The sequence below is a fragment of the Thalassophryne amazonica genome, chromosome 20 (assembly GCF_902500255.1).
Source record: "Thalassophryne amazonica chromosome 20, fThaAma1.1, whole genome shotgun sequence".
Taxonomy (NCBI): Eukaryota; Metazoa; Chordata; class Actinopteri; order Batrachoidiformes; family Batrachoididae; genus Thalassophryne; species Thalassophryne amazonica.
Genome location: NC_047122.1, coordinates 49324468 through 49343069, shown reverse-complemented (window position 1 = coordinate 49343069; position 18602 = coordinate 49324468). Strand labels below are relative to the sequence as shown.

At 43.3% G+C, this 18602-nt stretch overlaps 1 protein-coding gene across 2 annotated transcripts in view; it reads right to left on the bottom strand.

The window, feature by feature from the left end:
* ctnnal1 (catenin (cadherin-associated protein), alpha-like 1) overlaps positions 1–18602 on the bottom strand; it is a 177983-nt gene that overhangs the window by 25303 nt on the left and 134078 nt on the right. For both annotated transcript variants that reach the window (XM_034160180.1, XM_034160181.1), the window contains 4 exons: positions 16753–16839; positions 16348–16506; positions 6289–6381; positions 2288–2438 (listed from right to left, as the gene is read on the bottom strand). In XM_034160180.1, coding sequence (XP_034016071.1) covers positions 2288–2438; positions 6289–6381; positions 16348–16506; positions 16753–16839 — 490 coding nt within the window. The remainder of the gene's footprint in view (positions 1–2287; positions 2439–6288; positions 6382–16347; positions 16507–16752; positions 16840–18602) is intronic.

The following is an 18602-nucleotide window of genomic DNA, read 5'->3' as shown; positions in this document are numbered from 1 at the left end:
CGAAGGCGTAGGGACACAACCCTCTCGTTCACCGGAGTGAACTCCAACACTTGGCGACTGAGCTGGGGAGCAATAAGCAATGCGACCCCAGCTCTCCGCCTCTCCCCGTGGGCGACGCCAGAAAAATGAAGCGTCCAGCCCCTCTCCAGGAGTTGGGTACCAGAGCCCAAGCTGTGCGTGGAGGTGAGCCCGACTATCTCTAGTCGGTATCTTTCAACCTCCCGCACAAGCTCAGGCTCCTTCCCCCCCAGCGAGGTGACATTCCACGTCCCAACAGCCAGGGGCTGTGAGCATGGACCGGGCCGCCGGGCCACCCGCCCTCGACCGCCACCCAATCCTCTCTTCACCCGACCCCCATGGCCCCCTCTGCAGGTGGTGAACCCACAGGAGGGCGGGCCCACATCACTCTTTCAGGCTGAGCCCGGCCAGGCCCCATGGGCTAAGGCCCAACCACCAGGCGCTCGCGCGCGAGCCCCAACCCCAGGCTTGGCTCCAGGGTGGGACCCCGGCTCCGCCATACCGGGCGACGTCACGGTCCTTGATCTTTTACTGGTAAAAGATCAAGTAAAAAAAAAAAAAAAAAAAAAAGATAAGTAAAAAAAAAAAGACCAGTAAAAAAAAAGATATCTACACTTTTTTTGACAATTAGGACGGGCAATTGTGGTTATTTACTAATGATGGCAGTGAAATATCTTTTCACACTGTCCACCCTCCACACACACACACACACACACACACACACACACACACACACACACACACACACACACACACACACACACACACACACACACACACACACACACACACACACACAGAATCTTTCATCATAACGTTGAACAGCATGGTTCACATGAATAGACTACGCGGAACATAAACTTTATTGGTACGTTTAATGGGGGAAGATGAAAAGAAATAATAAAAGCACTATAGATCTCTCCACGGTGGCCATATAACGGCTTAACAGGGCATTTTGGCTTTATGGGAAGATCACATCCTGATGTGATTCTCATACCCTGCTGAACTGAGCTTCAAAATATTACCTCCACTTTCTACAACTGTCGCATGCTTAAGGGCAGTTGTGTCTTAGATGTGTGGAATAAAAACCTTCCCCCATCTTTGTGGGAACGGCTGTTTTCTGCCCGAAACGTGTGCTGCACTGTACTGTCTTCCTGAGGCACTGTTTTTTATAACACCACTGTTATATGACCACTGTTTCAATGTGACCAATCAAAACATTATTGCCATCAATAATACAGGACAATAATGTAGAATTTACCATATTTTCCGGACCATACTTTATTTTAAACCTGTTTAGCTGGGTGTGCCGACTTATATTTCAAAGCAATTTATATTATGAAAATATGACATTGTCATTGATGGCCACAAGATGGCACTGTCTTTACATGTGACAAGCTGTCCTTGTTTACTGATCTTAAAGAGGTACTGTGATTCACACTCCAGAGCAAAAGGTAATGCTAATGCACCATTAAATTGGATGTCAACAACTGTAAAACAAGAAGAAGAAGAAGCAGAAGTAGGTCTGACTCAGCATGACGTGTTGCGTCTTAGAGAATACGTGAAATTAATAAATCTTGCTCTCAAACAGAAAGAACATGATCTGGAATAAAGAAAAGGAATAAGCTAACTTTCATAGTACTCAGCATTTATTTAAAAATAATAATAATAATTTAACTGTAAAGACGGGACTTTCTCAGAAAATAACAATAACTTGCATAATCTTGAATAGACAATGTGATCCATGGTTCGCGGAAACCTTTTTTGATATGTGACCACGCCAAACCAACATTCTACCATCATCACGTGTGTGTGCTAAAGAATATGTAATAAATTACAAGGAAAAAGTAGCAATGAATTAGCTTTTATATTCAAATGCTAAATAGTTTAATATTTGCAAATTTAACATTTTTAGGAGCTTTTGTGGACCTCTTTTGAAGTCCCACCCTCACTTCTTTGGGGTCTGTTTTGACAGACCAAATCTGGCAAGATTATTTCATTCCCGTCAATAATGCACAAACAATCATATCTGGGTCAGTAAAACCTGCTGAAGAGTTTGTGCTTCTTAATTTTATTGTCAATTCTGGAGTTTCCCAGGACTTAACTAGTTGGAACCTTGGGACAAATATTGTGATCATAATGATGCCAATCAAAACAATTGGTACCATATAATAGCCCTGATGGGATGGTGATGGCATCAATGAAGTACTTCCCCAAAGATAATGACAAGTTTTGCACATTTACGCCAGTTGCTTTGGCTTTAACAAACCTCGTCTGCCTTCAAACACGTCGCTGATCTCTCGGACCAGTACTGCCATGTCACACAGCTGGGACTCCCAGGCCTCACAGAACACCTCCAGGTTCTCCTTTGCAATCTTACTCGATGGGTGGAGAGCTAGCGTCTGCGCTGCCGATATGATCTGAGCGAGAGTATAAAAAGTTGTTCAGCCAATGATACAAGTGATTCAAATGCAGCGGTGGGCACAGCTAACCGAAAAATTAGCTTTGATAACCGCTAATCTGCTAACTGAAAAGTTGACTTTTATAACACTAAACCGATAAACCGCTAAAACATTTAGCAGAAGTTACAGCGAACCACTATCCACTAACTTTTAGTACTGATTCCGCACACTGTCGGCTACTGAAAAGCCAATTTTGAGTTTAAGCACCGCAGGGGCTTCTGAGTAAATTCAAAGGCTATCACAAACCCAAAACAAACCATGAGCCAGAGCTTTTTTCTTTATGCACCCTGCCCATTGCTGTAAAGAAATGTCACTTACTTTTCACACACAACAACACAGACTGTGGCAGAGAAGATCAAATGCAAAGCATTTTTCACTCATGGTTTCATTTATAAATAAAACTAATTCTGGACAGTTTATGGACATGAACGGCAAGTCTGTCACTTTTACAAAGTGAAAGTATCGCACATATCTTTTAAAGTAATGCGCTAATTCTGAAGGTTTGAGCGTTAACCGACACACGTGCCAAAAGGCATTATGGGAAATGAGTCTCCTCTCATCACTGACCCCCCGGCCAAAATGCATACAACACTGCCATCTGCTGGATGGGATAGGGCATAGTGGACTATGCTAGCAAAAATGTCAGAGGACTGAAAGTTAGCAGAAGCTAATTGGTCCGCTTATAGTTTTCTAACTTAGCTGAAAAGCTAATCCTCTAACAAAAAAGTTAGCTTCACTAATTAGCGGTTAGCGGATTAACGGAACTGTGCCCACCACTGTTCAAATGTGGTTAAAAGGGCTGCCTCTTCACCACAATATAAAACGAATGAATGAATGCTGTCATTTCCAAATCTGCCAATCAGCATAGCAACTAAAACCATCTGTTTTCTGACAATGATAAAATAATGCATAAAGACAACACAACAGTCAGGTTTTTCATCATTACGATACAATGTTCAATCAAATGTTGATACAATCTGCAACCCAGCCTGAGTTTTAAACTGTCATTGGCAAGAGAAATGGGATTTCAGACATCCAAACATAAAAATCAAACACATACTGTTTGCATCGGAAGCAGAACCCCAGCCCTGTTATGTCTTACAGCATAGCATTTAATAGCCAATTACCTTCTGGGGTTCTGGGGCACCCCTCTATTAGTCTGGAAGGAAAGAGAGAGCTGTCACCCCCCCCCCCCCCCCCCCCCCACTGTGACTGTATTGATTGGCTAACCTTTGAACCTCGGAACGGAATCATTACTGCAGAGTCACGCAGGGCCTGACATTAGTGCAGCAGGACGAGAACATTCTACATTGCCAGATAATTACAGGCATGGTTGCTTTTCAAGAGCAAACATAATTAGATTTGGGACTGGGTGGGGAAGGGGGGGAATAAGGTGTACAGCGTATTCCGATAAATGGCAGGCTCAGCTGATCGAGACAGGAGAAAATGCAGTAAACTGTCTATTCCGCCTTGTGATGGTGTCTAAACAGAATATTATTACACAGGACTGATTTCATCCCCGTCACTGGACCACACGGATGCCATATATTATGGAGCTAAATGGTTCTCCGGTTTAAATCTTGTCGCTCTGTATGTCTTCCACTGTGACACCTGAGTCCCATTTTACCCCCATTTATGAAGTAAGACAGGTGAAATGTTAAACTTAATGTATACGAAAGCAAAAAAATGCCAACGTTGCAATCAGTCAACTTGGAACCTGAACATTTCCGAGCCCCTACTTGAAAAAAATTCACTGGAATAACACACTGACGTCAGAGTTCCACCGGTTAAACTCAGGGCACTTTCACCAGCTACAAAGAACTGCTGCTCTGCCGTCACTCAATACTGCACTTATCGTGGAATCGATGTGAAATAATCAGGTAACAGTCAAATAATTGCATTTTCCTGCATAATAATGAAATAAAAGAAACTACAGAGCCTCAAATTAGAAAAAGTTGGGACAGTATGGCAAATGCAAATAATAATAATACTAAAAAAGAAAAGAAACTTGCAGTTTTTATTACATTTATTTTGACTTCTTTTTAAAATTTTATTGCAGACTGTATGAACCCAGGATTTTTCATGTTATGTGCTGTCAACTTTTTTAAATCCATTTCTGCAATACATGCCTGTAAATCATTCCAAAACAAGTTGGGACGGGAGTCAATTTGCACACCGTAAGATGTGTTTGCAGGAAGAATGGGACAGAATAACATCTGAAGTATTTCATTGCTCATCGCTTGGAGTCCTCAATGCCAAAATGTCTGAGAAGGAATGGCAACATTACCACTATACACTAAGTGTGCTGCCCTCTGCCATGTGGCAGTCAAAGTAAATGTGGCAAACAGTTTTTTGTTGTTGTTTTGTTTTAATTTGCATTTTTCATGCAATCTCATCACTTTCTGAGTTGGGGTTGTAAAAAAACAAACAAAAAAACCTAAATCATGTGTGCAGACTGAAATCAAACTATGTTGCCAGTGTTTTTGGTTGTTTCTTGGATGTACATTAAACACACAGTAACACTACACTTAATAAAGTTAACAGTGAATCACAAATATTGATTATTAATGACATCATGCATGATCTATATTCGTGTGTAGGGGGGGACGGGTGATAGTCCAGCTGATCAAGTTCCATAAAAATACTGTAAAATAACAGAAAATAACTATCACTGCTGTAAGCTGTTCATAGTATCTCACATTAGATGTGTAACTTCACCGTCTCTTGTTACCCGAGGCCATCAAATATGGCCATCGGTTATTGCGAAGACTTTGTGCCCATCCATCCATCCGTCTGTCTGTACTCAGCATAAGTCCAGTCCTATTACTGCCAGAGTCTTTAATTTCACTGATAACATTCTTGGGCCACAGACCTTGGACAAGTTCAGAGATGCTAACCTTGACCCATTTTAAGAGGTTAATAAGTCACATTCTGTTCCATTTTTGTTTTGAATGGCGGGTTGTGACAGCCAGTCAGAGCAGAGTGTCACCATCTCTATAAAACTGCTTCATTTATGTATTTATGTAACATGTTTCTCATATATTCTGTAAAAGCCAGCGAGAAATACCTCTAAAACTAAAAAGGCTGTTTTTGGAACCTAATCACACCTCTGAAGTGATTTATAAGACATTTCGTGGACATTAGCATGGTGAAGTCACAGGCTAGCTGCAAACACTTTCATTTATTTGTAAATATAACTTCTTTGTCATATATTATGTAAAAACTAGCGAGAAATAAACACTTCTAAAACTGAAAATGCTGTTTTTGTAACCTGATAACACGTCTGGGGTGATTTACAAGACATTTTGCGGACGTCAGCAACCACGCTAACTTCAGCAAACTCAAAGCTAACTTTCGCTGTTGTCATAAGCTCATAAACATAAATATTGTTTCTGATTGATTGATAAGAGGGGCTTTATTGAACATGTACACACTGTAAGTGAGACAACAGGATTTTAATAATTAATGTAAATAACAAATGTATAATAAATTTATATATATACACACACACACACACACACACACACACACACACACACACACACACACACACACACACACACACACACACACACACACACACACACCCCGCACTGGGATACCAATTAAAGAAGACAATGCTCATATGGCCGAGGGTATTTTAGCATTGAGCTGTTTTTGTAATTTTATTGAGTTTACTGGGAGGTATTTTAAAATGCAGGAAAAAATGTAAAATATACAGAAAAAAAAATCCATAAAATTACATATTTTTAATTTTTTTTTTTAAAGTGTAGAAGGAAGTGTTTCTGAAAACATCTGGTGAGATTACCTGTGGACCAACCACATGGAAGGTCTCCTCTGCATGTATACAGGTAATCTCCAGTGGCTCTGTCCCCGAAACGTGACACAGCAGCCTACATGTCTGCAGTGAGAGAAAAACAGAATTTACAATATTACAACCTCAATGTTATACTTGAAGGATTTGTGATTATAATTTTTCTGCAAGTACATTAAACCTTCTAAAACACATTCTCTTTTAAAGGATATGTTCACGTTTTCAGTTTCAATCATATTGAAACATCATCAGGAATCAAAATGCTGAGTGAATGACTCACCTTTGAAAAACATAAGTAATCCAACAAGGCAGCAGTACCAGTGTATAAAATCCACTACACACTTAAAATAACACTAACAAACCAGGGTATGACCATTTTCATGTTAGTGGTACAAAACATTTGTAGAAATATGGCCAGATAGGTGTATTATTTCCTAATATATCAGTTTATATCAGCCCTGCATCAGCCACAGAAGTTAGCACCAGTCTGTTTACCTCACGCCTGGTTAATAGTCCCTACAGAAATTTAACAACATCACCAGCAATATATGCAATAATTATAAAATCAACAATGATACTACACTTGACTGAGATTCAGAAAAAATATGATTTGAGTTCATTTACAGCTCAGCTGTAGATGTCCCATTGTGTTAAGAATGTAAGAATGTTTTAAAATGAAGAAACAAGTCCTATATAGACCTTGAGGCGTGTTGGCGTTGGTGCTTATCTCCATATTCTGATTCCAGCGTTACTGTTTAACAAAGGTAGCCAAACAGAAAACTTGCCCTTTAATATCTGACAGTGAGAGGTTTACTGGTGTTTCAGTTGGTGACAGTGTGAGGACATACACTAAATCAATTTAGGATCAGGATCTAAAATAAAGCTGTAGTACAGCCACTGTTTTTCGATGGAAGCCCAGTATGACCATGCAATTGCAGTGTTGCCAACTCTTCAATAAGAAAAGTGGCTATTGGCTGTCCTAAAAGTCACCAGAAGTCGCTAAATGATGTCATCATGTAATCTGCCTATTATTTGCATCGTATGACATCATCATCATAAAACTGCCACACTCTATAAGGAATTTTTTGAAGAGAATTCATGTTAAAGTAACCTTTACTTTTGTTATTGTACAATTGATTTTTTTTCTATCTCTTTCTATTTCTAATGATAGTATTGTGAGTGTTATTGTGGCCTGATCCTTTGTTCGTTTGCTGTTCATTTTGCTGTTAATGTATTTGTTGGAAAAAAAACCCCATTGTGACAGACAAAAAAGTGAGTAAAAACACCTTAATAATATTAAATGAGAAATAAACTTGATTGGAATTTATGTCTGTAGCATGGCCCAAGCAGAGGGTCACCCCTTTGCTGTATGCTTGAGGTTTCTTCCTCAGAGGGAGTTTTTCCTTACCACTGCTGCTCTGGCGGTTCGTAAGGTTAGACCTTACTTGTGTGATGCACCTTGAGGCAACTCTGGTGTGATTTGGTGCTATATAAATGAAAATAAATTGGAAAAAACTGAAATTGTTGGTTTGTTTGTTTATTTTGCCATTTAAACTTTTCAAAATAACATAACTTTTCAAGGCCAGGGATCCTCAAAGTCTGGAGACTAATTAGTCACAGCGCAGCAAACGAGGTGAGCAGGCTGAGTGAGTCCGAGTCAGGTTTGACATTCAATGTGGCAACAGCCGCGGAGGCATCACGTGTACGTGTTTGAACGCTGAGTACCCCATTGTAAACAGGTGATAAAGCGTGTCTCAGACCCCTTCCCCGGTTAAGGCTGGGTTTCAAACGTTTCACAAAGAATGCCTCCTTGACCCCTCTCTCAAACCATTGCTTCTCTCTGGCTAATATTTTAACTTCCTTGTCCTCAAACGTGTGGTTAGTGTCTTTAAGGTGGAGATGAACTGCAGACTGAGGTCCACTGCCGCCCTCTCTGCGGTGCTGGTATAGCCTTTTGTGTAAAGGTTGCTTAGTCTAAGTCTTAGACAGAAGACTTAGACTTTGCTCAGGTCAAAGCAGTTTCAGTCTTTTGTTCATGGTAATGAGTCATTCATGTCATCAGCAGAGTCGTCAAGGGAGCCATCAGGAGAGGGACAGCTGTCCTGTCATTAGGAGGGTGCTAACTAGAGCACAATAGGTGCTAATTAGAGCTATTGTTTAGTCACTAGCCTATAGCAGTCTGCCTCTCCAAACTCCAGCTTTTGTGACTTCTTGATTATTCTTCTCTACAAAAGTCAAGACAGAAGTCAGACCACCAGAGCAAGAATTTTAGCTGAGGAAGCTTCTGCGATTTGAAGCGAAACGTCCTCGCGTCAAGCAACCCAGTCCAGTCGAAGATTCAAGCTTCTATACTACGTCTGTGTGAAGCTAATTTATTTGCAAGAATCCCCCGCAAAGTCCCTCTGTTAAATAAAAGACATGTGCAGGTTACAATTTGCCAAAGAACACATCAGCTGGCCTAAAGAGAAATGGAGGAATATTTTGTGGACTGATGAGAATAAAACTTGTTCTTTTTGGGTCCCCAAACTCTGAATTCAAGCCACAGTTCACAATGAAGACAGTGAAGCATGGTGGTGCAAGCATCATGATATGGGCATGTTTCTCCTACTATGGTGTTGGGCCTATATATCACATACCAGGTATCATGGATCAGTTTGGATATGTCAAAATACTTGAAGAGGTCATGTTGCCTTATGCTGAAGAGGACATGCCCTTGAAATGGGTGTTTCAACAAGACAATGACCCCAAGCACACTAGTAAACAAGCAAAATCTTAGTTCCAAACCAACAAAATTAATGCCTCGCAGATGTGAAGAACTACTAGTTTAGTGATTCACAGGAGTGCTAAAAAAGTAGTTTGAACATAATAGTTTTGAGTTTGTAGCGTCAACAGCAGATGCTACTATTATTGTGAACACCCCCTTTTCTACTTTTTTTTTTTACTAATAGCCCAATTTCATAGCCTTAAGAGTGTGTATATCATGAATGCTTGGTCTTGTTGGATTTGTGAGAATCTACTGAATCTACTGGTACCTTGTTTCCCATGTAACATCCATCCATCCATTTTCTTCCGCTTTATCCGGAGTCGGGTCGCTGGGGCAGCAGCTCAAGCAAAGCCGCCCAGACCTCCCGATCTACACACACCTCCCCCAGCTCCTCCGGGGGAACCCCAAGGCGATCCCAAGCCAGCCGAGAGATGTAGTCCCTCCAGCTTGTCCTGGGTCTTCCCCGGGGCCTCCTCCCAATGGGACGTGCCCGGAACACCTCTCCAGCGAGGCGTCCAGGGGGCATCCGGAAAAGATGCCCGAGCCACCTCAACTGACTCCTTTCGACGTGGAGGAGCAGCGGCTCGACTCCGAGCTCCTCCCGAGTGACCGAGCTCCTCACCCTATCTCTAAGGGAGCGCCCAGCCACCCTGCGGAGGAAACTCATCTCGGCCACTTGTACTCGCGATCTCGTTCTTTTGGTCATAAGCCAAATCTCATGACCATAGGTGATGATCGGAACGTAGATCGATCCGTAAATCGAGAGCTTTGCCCCCCTACTCAGCTCTCTCTTCACCACGACGGTCAGATACAGCGACTGCATCACTGCAGATGCTGCACCGATCCGTCTATCGATCTCACGCTCCATTCATCCCTCACTCGTGAACAAGACCCCGAGATACTTAAACTCCTACACTTGAGGCAAGGACACTCCACCGACCTGAAGAGGGCAAAGCACCTTTTTCCAGTCGAGAACCATGGCCTTGGATTTGGAGGTGCTGATTTTCATCCCGGATGCTTCACACTCGGCTGCAAACCACCCTTGTGCACACTGAAGGTCCTGATTTGACGAAGCCAACAGAACCACATCGTCCGCAAACAGCAGAGACGAGATTCTGTGGTTCCCAAACCAGACCCCCTCTACACCCTGGCTGCGCCTAGAAATTCTGTCCATAAAAATAATGAACAGAACCGGTGACAAAGGGCAGCCCTGGCGGAGGCCAACGTGCACTGGAAACAGGTTTGACTTACTACCGGCAATGCAAACCAAGCTCCTGCTGCGGTCATACAGGGACCGGATAGTCCTTAGCAAAGGACCCTGGACCCCGTACTCCCGGAGCACTCCCCACAGGGTGCCCCGAGGGACACGGTCAAAAGCCTTCTCCAGATCCACAAAACACATGTGGACTGGTTGGGCGAACTCCCATGAACCCTCGAGCACCCGATGGAGCATGTAGAGCTGGTCCAGTGTGCTGCGACCAGGACGAAAACCACACTACTCCTCCTGAATCCGAGGTTCGACCATCGGTCGAATTCTCCTCTCCAGTACTCTGGAATAGACCTTACCGGGGAGGCTGAGGAGTGTGATCCCCCTATAGTTGGAACACCCCCTCCGGTCCCCCTTCTTAAACAGAGGGACCACCACCCCAGTCTGCCAATCCAGAGGCATTGTCCCCGAGCGCCACGCGATGTTGCAGAGGCGTGTCAGCCAAGACAGTCCCACAACATCCAGAGACTTAAGGTACTCAGGACGGATTTCATCCACCCCAGGAGCCTTGCCACCAAGGAGCTTTCTAACCACCTCAGTGACTTCGGCCTGGGTAATGGATGAGTCCGCCTCTGAGTCCCCAGTCTCTGCTTCCTCTTCGGAAGACGTGACAATGGGATTGAGGAGATCCTCGAAGTACTCCTTTCACCGCCCGACAACATCCCCAGTCAGGGTCAACAGCTCCCCACCTGCACTGTAAACAGTGCTGGTGGAAAGCTGCTTCTGCCTCCTGAGGCGTCGGACGGTTTGCCAGAATCTCTTCGAGGCCGACCGATAGTCCTCCTCCATGGCCTCCCCGAACTCCTCCCAGACCCGAGTTTTGCCTCTGCGACCGCACGGGCTGCGGCACGCTTGGCCTGCCAGTACCTGTCAGCTGCCTCTGGGGTCCCACCTACCAACAAAGATAAGTAGGACTCCTTCTTCAGCTTGACGGCATCCCTTACTTCCGGTGTCCACCACCGGGTTCAGGGATTGCCACTGCGACAGGCACCAGAGACCTTGTGACCACAGCTACGAGCGGCCGCATCGACAATGGAGGTGGAGAACATGGTCCGTTCGGACTCCATGTCTCCAACCTCCCCCGGGATCTGGGAGAAGTTCTCCCAGAGATGGGAGTTGAAGACCTCGCTGACAGAGGGTTCCGCCAGTCGTCCCCAGCAGACCCTCACGATACGTTTGGGCCTGCCAGGTCTGACCGGCTTCCTCCCCTCCCAGCAGATCCAACTCACCACCAGGTGGTGATCGGTCGACAGCTCTGCCCCTCTCTTCACTCGAGTGTCCGAGACACGTGGCCGAAGGTCAGATGATACGACTACAAAGTCGATCATCGACCTCCGACTCAGGGTGTCCTGGTGCCACGTGCACTTATGGACACCCTTGTGCTTGAACATGGTGTTCGTGATGGGCAAACTGTGACTAGCACAGAATTCCAACAACTGAACACCACTTGGGTTCAGATCGGGGAGGCCGTGCTTCACGATCACCCCCCTCCAGGTCTCACTGTCGCCGCCCACGTAGGCATTGAAATCCCCCAGGAGAACAATGGAGTCCCCAGTCGGAGCGCTATCTAGTACCCCTCCCAGGGACTCCAGGAAGGTCGGATACTCTGCACTGCTGTCCCCAACCCGAAGGCGTAGGGACGCGACCCTCTCGTTCACCGGAGTGAACTCCAACACATGGCGACTGAGCTGGGGAGCAATGCGACCCCAGCTCTCCGCCTCTCCCCGTGGGCAATGCCAGAAAAATGAAGCGTCCAGCTCCTCTCCAGGAGTTGGGTACCAGAGCCCAAGCTGTGCGTGGAGGTGAGCCCGACTATCTCTAGTCGGTATCTCTCAAACTCCCGCACAAGCTCAGGCTCCTTCCCCCCCAGCGAGGTGACATTCCACGTCCCAACAGCCAGGGGCTGTGAGCATGAACCGGGCCGCCGGGCCACCCGCCCTCGACCGCCACCCAATCCTCTCTGCACCCGACCCCCATGGCCCCCTCTGCAGGTGGTGAACTCACAGGAGGGCAGGCCCACGTCGCTCTTTTAGGCTGAGCCCGGCCGGGCCCCTCCCATGTAACAATAAGAAATATACTCAAAACCTGGATTAATCTTTTTAGTCACATAGCACTACTATTATTCTGAACACTACTGTACATGTATTTGTTACTATGTTGGTTATATTGTGTATCTTATCATAATTTTGGATAAAGAGAGATTTTGTAAAGATTTGTACAGATTGCCTGTGTACACTGGCTAGTCAAGTCTCACGTTAGATATGTTTACTCAGAAAAAGCATGTTTTCCTGTGCTTCTGCTTTGGCAAATATCCTCTCACGAGGCACAGAAGCTGCTGGAATAATAAAAAAATGTCAGCTGGAACAAATAAGAGAACATTGCACTATCCAATAAACTAGAGATTCTTCTCCTCTGGGCGAATATGGCAATAAGTGTTATTGACACTGAGGGGTGTTGAAATATTTCTGAAAGCAGGCTGTGTGGTATTACAATCAATAACAACACAAAGAAGCTATAAATAAGTCAACTTTACTACATTAAGTATTGTTTGTGACTAAAATACGGCAATCTGAGTTCATTAACTTGTGTTTTATTATGTTGAACCACCAGACAAGGGCAACTACACAACTAGAATATTCAACATTTCAGAACAGTTGGTGATGAACTGAAGCCCCGTTTAGTGTAGAAACATGACTTCTTCCTTTTGATAGGGACTCCAGACAATGTTTCAGAACACGTGCACTGAAAAGGTCTCAAGGTGTTTTGAAACACTGTTCCAATTTTGCCATCAGTTAAAAAAATAAAAACATCAATCATTATTCATTATCACGATGATGACCTTGTTATCTTGAGAAATCTGCCTCTTGTTATGTCATGTTAATGAGATGAAGTAACCAAGTTATCATTAGAAAAGTGCTGTTATCTCGAGCTAAGCAAATACGAGGGTTGAATGAAAAGTAATGCCTCCAAGAAAATTACTTGTGATTGGATGGGAATATATTAAAGAATGAAACACAAAAATTTTCCTTAAACTTTGTACTTTAATTATATACCTTCATTTTTCAACATAGTCATCAGATAAGTGAATACATTTATGCCAAAGATGAACAAGTTTAGTGAAGGCATCATGGAAGAACTCCATCTTCTGTTTCCACAACCAGCTCCTGACTGCTGTTTACACGAAGGTCTTCCTTCATTTTAGGGAAAAGATGGAAATCAAGTCTGGTGGATGTGGCAATGTGTTTCAGCTTCCTCACTTCTTCCATGGTGACATGAGAAGTGTGTATGGAAGTAAATCTGTGCCATCATAGTTTGAATTTGAATTTTTAAGTTCGAATTTTTTAGCATCAAAATCAGTTTGAAGTTGAATTTCTAAGGATGAATTTGTTTAGCATCAAAATATTCAGCCTCAAAAACTTAAACCTAAATAAATAAATAAATCATCCTAAAAAAAAAAAAAAAAAATCAGCTTTAAAAATTCAACGTCAGAAAATGCAACCTCAAAAATTCAATCTAAAAAAAATTTCTGCCTCAAAAATTCAACCCCCCCCCCCCCCCCCCCAAAAAAAAATTTAAAACCTCAAAAAATAGAAAAGCAGGGGCAAGCAATTGATCACTGTCTCAATCATCCAACATTCAGGCAATCATGTTTTGCTCCATTGGTCATGTGACACCAAGACCAAATCAAAAGAAGACGTGTTAAATTGCTGAACATTGGATGATTGAGACAGGGTTAGATTGCTTCTCCCTGCTTTTTGAGGTTGAATTTTTTTTTTTAGGTTGAAATTCTTTTAGGTTGAATTTTTTAGATTGAATTTTTGAGGTGGAATTTTTAAAGCTGAATTTTTTTTTGAGGTTGAATTTTTTTTAGGTTGATGTTTTTTTTAGGTTGAAGTTTTTGAGGCTGAATATATGTGTGTGGCCTAGCAGCATTGTCATGTTGCAGCAAAACATTCTCTTTCTCCCTTCGAATTCTCCGTAAGCGCTTTTAGAAAGCTATGCATGTAATGGGCTAATTGTTGCACCATGTTCCAGGAATTCAATATGGAGAAGACCATCTGCATCCCCAAAACTGTTGACATGACTTTTCCAGCCGGAAATTGTGATGTGAATTTTTTTTTTCTTTTCTGAGGCGAGGCTTTGTGTCGCTATTCCAAACACTGACATTTTGTTTTGGGTTCATAATGGTGCACCCAAGTTTCATCTGCAGTAACGATATTGTCACCTTAAGTATCATAACGCAACAGAAGTTACTGGCAAGTTCCAAGCCCGTGAGCTTTCATTTCAGGCCGTGCATCAGGGGAACCCGCCGAGCACAAATCTTCCAGTAATCAAGCAAAGCGATTATGTGACCCACACGCGCTTGTGAAATTCCAATTGTGAAGGCAATTTCTCTTTAAGTGATGCACCAGTTCTTCCGAATCAACTCGTTTCTTGTGAAACTCATCAGTTGCTGACAGAGGTCATCCAACACTTGGTTTGTCACACAAATCCATTGTTCCAGCTTCACCATCTTTGCATCTGTAGACCCAGCGCACCACACAGTGCCTACATCAACACATCCATTACCATAAACGACTTGCGTTCTTCAATGAGTTTCCACTGGAACAACACCATCTACTGTCAAGAACTCAATGATTGTTTCTTAAAACGTAGTAACAAACTTCCTTCACATGGTTCCATACTCACCACAGTAACAAAGCAAACTTTCACCGTGACATCTTGGCGCTAACTAACTTGGCGCTTGTAGATGGGAAACTACAGAATGGATTCGTGCCAGTGCTGCCAACTGTTGACAAACAAGAGTCATCAGAAGATGACAAATCCCCCCCAGGCCCCACAAATCAGTAATACACATGTCAGGGGATCACCCAAGTACACCCTCATGGGGAGGTGATGGGGTAGTGGTTAAGCAGAGGCTTGAGAGGATCCTCAATTCAAACCCCCATCTGGCTGGAAAATCACTGAGGGCCCTTGGGCAAGGTCCATAATCCCCATGTTGCTCCTGGTGTGTAGTGAACGCCTTGCATGGCAGCACCCTGACCTCGGAGTGTGAGTGTGTGTGTGTGTGAATGGGTGAATGCGAGGCATCACTGTAAAAGCACTATATAAATGCAGTCCATTTACCATTGTGCTAAATATGAATGAAATTGGTCAAATGGTTCTTCAGATAACATGCAAACAAGGGTGGTAAAAAGAATGTTGAAAATCTTGCTGTGACCTTGAAATTGACCCCAAAGTCACTGTAACTGGTGTGGAGGAGGGATCACCCAAGTACTCCCTTTTTATGCTAAATATGAATGAAACTGTTCAACTCGTTATTGTGATATCACGCTAACAAGGGTGGCAATGACCATATCTTGAATATCTACTATGACCTTGAAATCAACTGCAAGGTCACTGTAATCGACTGGTTCTTGGGATATTGCGCTAACAAGCAAAAATGGACGGAGGGACGGACATGCTTATCGCTACACCCCCCCATTTCATACCGGGGGGATGAAAAAGGAAATGGAGGCATTACTTTTCATTCAACCCTCATAATTAGCTCATTATCATAAAAATAGTTACTAAAATAAACTGCAAGCTGGAAGTTATTATCCTCCATATTTTGCTTTTTTCCGATTCCAAATACTCAGATGGTGAAGTACATCTCGTCTGTTTATTTATTTATTTCTATGATATAAGATTTGTTCTAACATTAGCAAAGGCAGATATAAAAAGTTAGTTTGAAGATGACCTTCATGCATCTCAACCTGCGTGTGTTTTCTTCCGTAACCACTGTCCAGGTTGCACACACGCCTTCGGTAATGTGCAAGTTATAAGCAGCTACCTGACTATTATTGCATCTGCTCTGATGTGTCATCGGGCACAGTGTGTTATTACGAGAGTTATGAGACGTGGCTGCAGACTTCTTCATTACCACTATGCAGTAAGTGTGCCCCCCTCTGCTAGGTGGCGGCACTGCCACTCCTCTCACTGCCCCCCGCCACTTAGCTCCAGTGACTCTATTCCCACCCACCTCCACCAGCTGCTCCTTCTGCTCCGTGAGCGTGCGCGAGTACTCAGCCACAGCCTCCAGGTTTCCCTCGGCACACGCCGCTTTGAGAGCTCGCAGCGGCAACTGCTCCCCGTGAACTTTGAGCAAGTCTGAAGCGCGGCTGGCAGCCACTTTATGGAGCTGGAGGAGGAGGAAGTGAGGTTGAATGGGACATAATTAGAAGGGGATGGAGTAATGGAGGGTGGAGAAAGATGAGTGAAGGCAGTGAATGAAAGCCAAGCTGGTTGACAGAGAGCCAGCAGGTGAGACAAGTGATGTGAATAAAGAAAAACAGAAACACGGCGACAGAAGCACAATGGCGGCGACTCAGTTCTGTCTCTGTCAGCAGCACATCGACTCAGGATGAAAGGATGGACTGGTGCTCACCTCACGTCTGAGGTCGCTGACACTTTGGCACGTCTTCAGGATGAACGTCTCCAAGTCTTCGGTGACCTCTTTGGCGTGTTCTGACTGCTGCTCCAGCAAGAAAAAAAACAGGAAGCAGAGCATAAAACGCTAAGATATTACAAGCCTGTAATGTTTTCTGCAGGAGTACGATGAACGTTATTGCACATTTTAATGACAAAATGGAAATGAAATCTCGGCATGTTAATATCTGTATTTAATAGAGCCCGACCGATATGGATTTTTTGAGGCCGATGCCGATAACAATATATGGATGAAAAAAATGCCAATAATCAATAAATCAGCTGATTTGCCGATAGCCGATAAATAAGCCGATATTATTATTATTATTTTTTTTTTTAATGAATAAAATGTTCTTTTTTGGACCCTTAACAAAAAAAGGTATGAGCTAAAAGCTGAAGCTTTGTCCTCATATTGATTAACTTTATAACAGAAGAATTTTCAAGTTCAAAAAATGCAAAAATGCAATTGGAGCAGTTAGAGGGCTATTCAAATGGGCCAACTAGTAACATATCACTCATGAAAACGATCTTTGCCATATCACGTGAGGTAAATCTGCCCTACAATTGGATTTTGGAAAACCATGTGACGGAGAACCAATTCCGATTGGACACTCACATTGCGCACAGCATCACACATCTTCTATGAGGAGTACCAAGATGGCCGACGGTGGCTCGAAAGTCCGTGGAGTTAACTTTTCAGCAAAAAAAAAAGTAAGTTTCTATCTCATCATTAAAAAGTTATTTACAGTTTAGTAAACCTTGGTCCCAGCCGTCGTATACGACGGCGTCGGCCCTAGAGAGTTAATGGTGAACGGTAGTAATTCCCAGAACCCTTCCGGATGACCAGTGAATCTGAATGTTTCAACCTCTTAGCAGTAAACGAAAGTTTTTCATGCTAGAAATAAGGTCTACACAACGTGGGCTTAATAAAAAGCGTGACCGACACAATGAAGCACATTTGACACATTACTACATAAACTGAATTAATCAAACTGAGTTGAACTGAAATGGGAGAAATGTGGGGTGAATGTAATCGCAAAGTTATTACAAACATCATCCTTATAAACTTACTTGTATGCTTTTGTCAGCCGATCAGTGCAGTGTGACGGCAAACTACGGGGGCCGGTGATGAACACATTTAGGCAGGGGTGTAAGCAGCTATCAGTTGAATGGAGTCAGAGCTCCATCTACTGGACAAACGGTGCAAGGACATTTTACATTGCCGACACAAACATTATTTCAGTAACTATTCTGCTTATGAGAAATTATCGGCGTTGTATCGGCAAAATTTCGGCCGATAGTGAGTACTTTGAAAAGGGCTTATATCGGCCGATAATATCGGCCGGCCGATATATTAGTCAGGCTCTAGTATTAACAGTCCAGTTGTTTGAACTCTCAAAATGCAAAAGTGTTCTAATCTCTGCTCACGTACCCTAATCTCGATTGTGTTTTTGACCCTGTCTGGGTTTTGGATTTTGTCTCAGTCTGTTTGACTGAATTTTGTCTTGGAGTCTGATATTCTTGTCTTTCCAATTAATGACGATTAATATTCCATTTACTTCCTAAGTCATGCTCTTGGGTCCCTTTTAAGAACTGTGACAACCTCATATGACACTATAGATTTAAGATCAAGATACAGTTATGCACTATTTTAACCTACATAAGATGGTGCTGAGATCATGGGTCTCATTTATAAAGTATATGATGCATGCACAAAAACCATGTATGCACACTTTCATGCATGAACTGGAATTTATAAAGGAAAATGTGTGCATCACATGCATGCTTCAAAGAATGCATACACGAGCA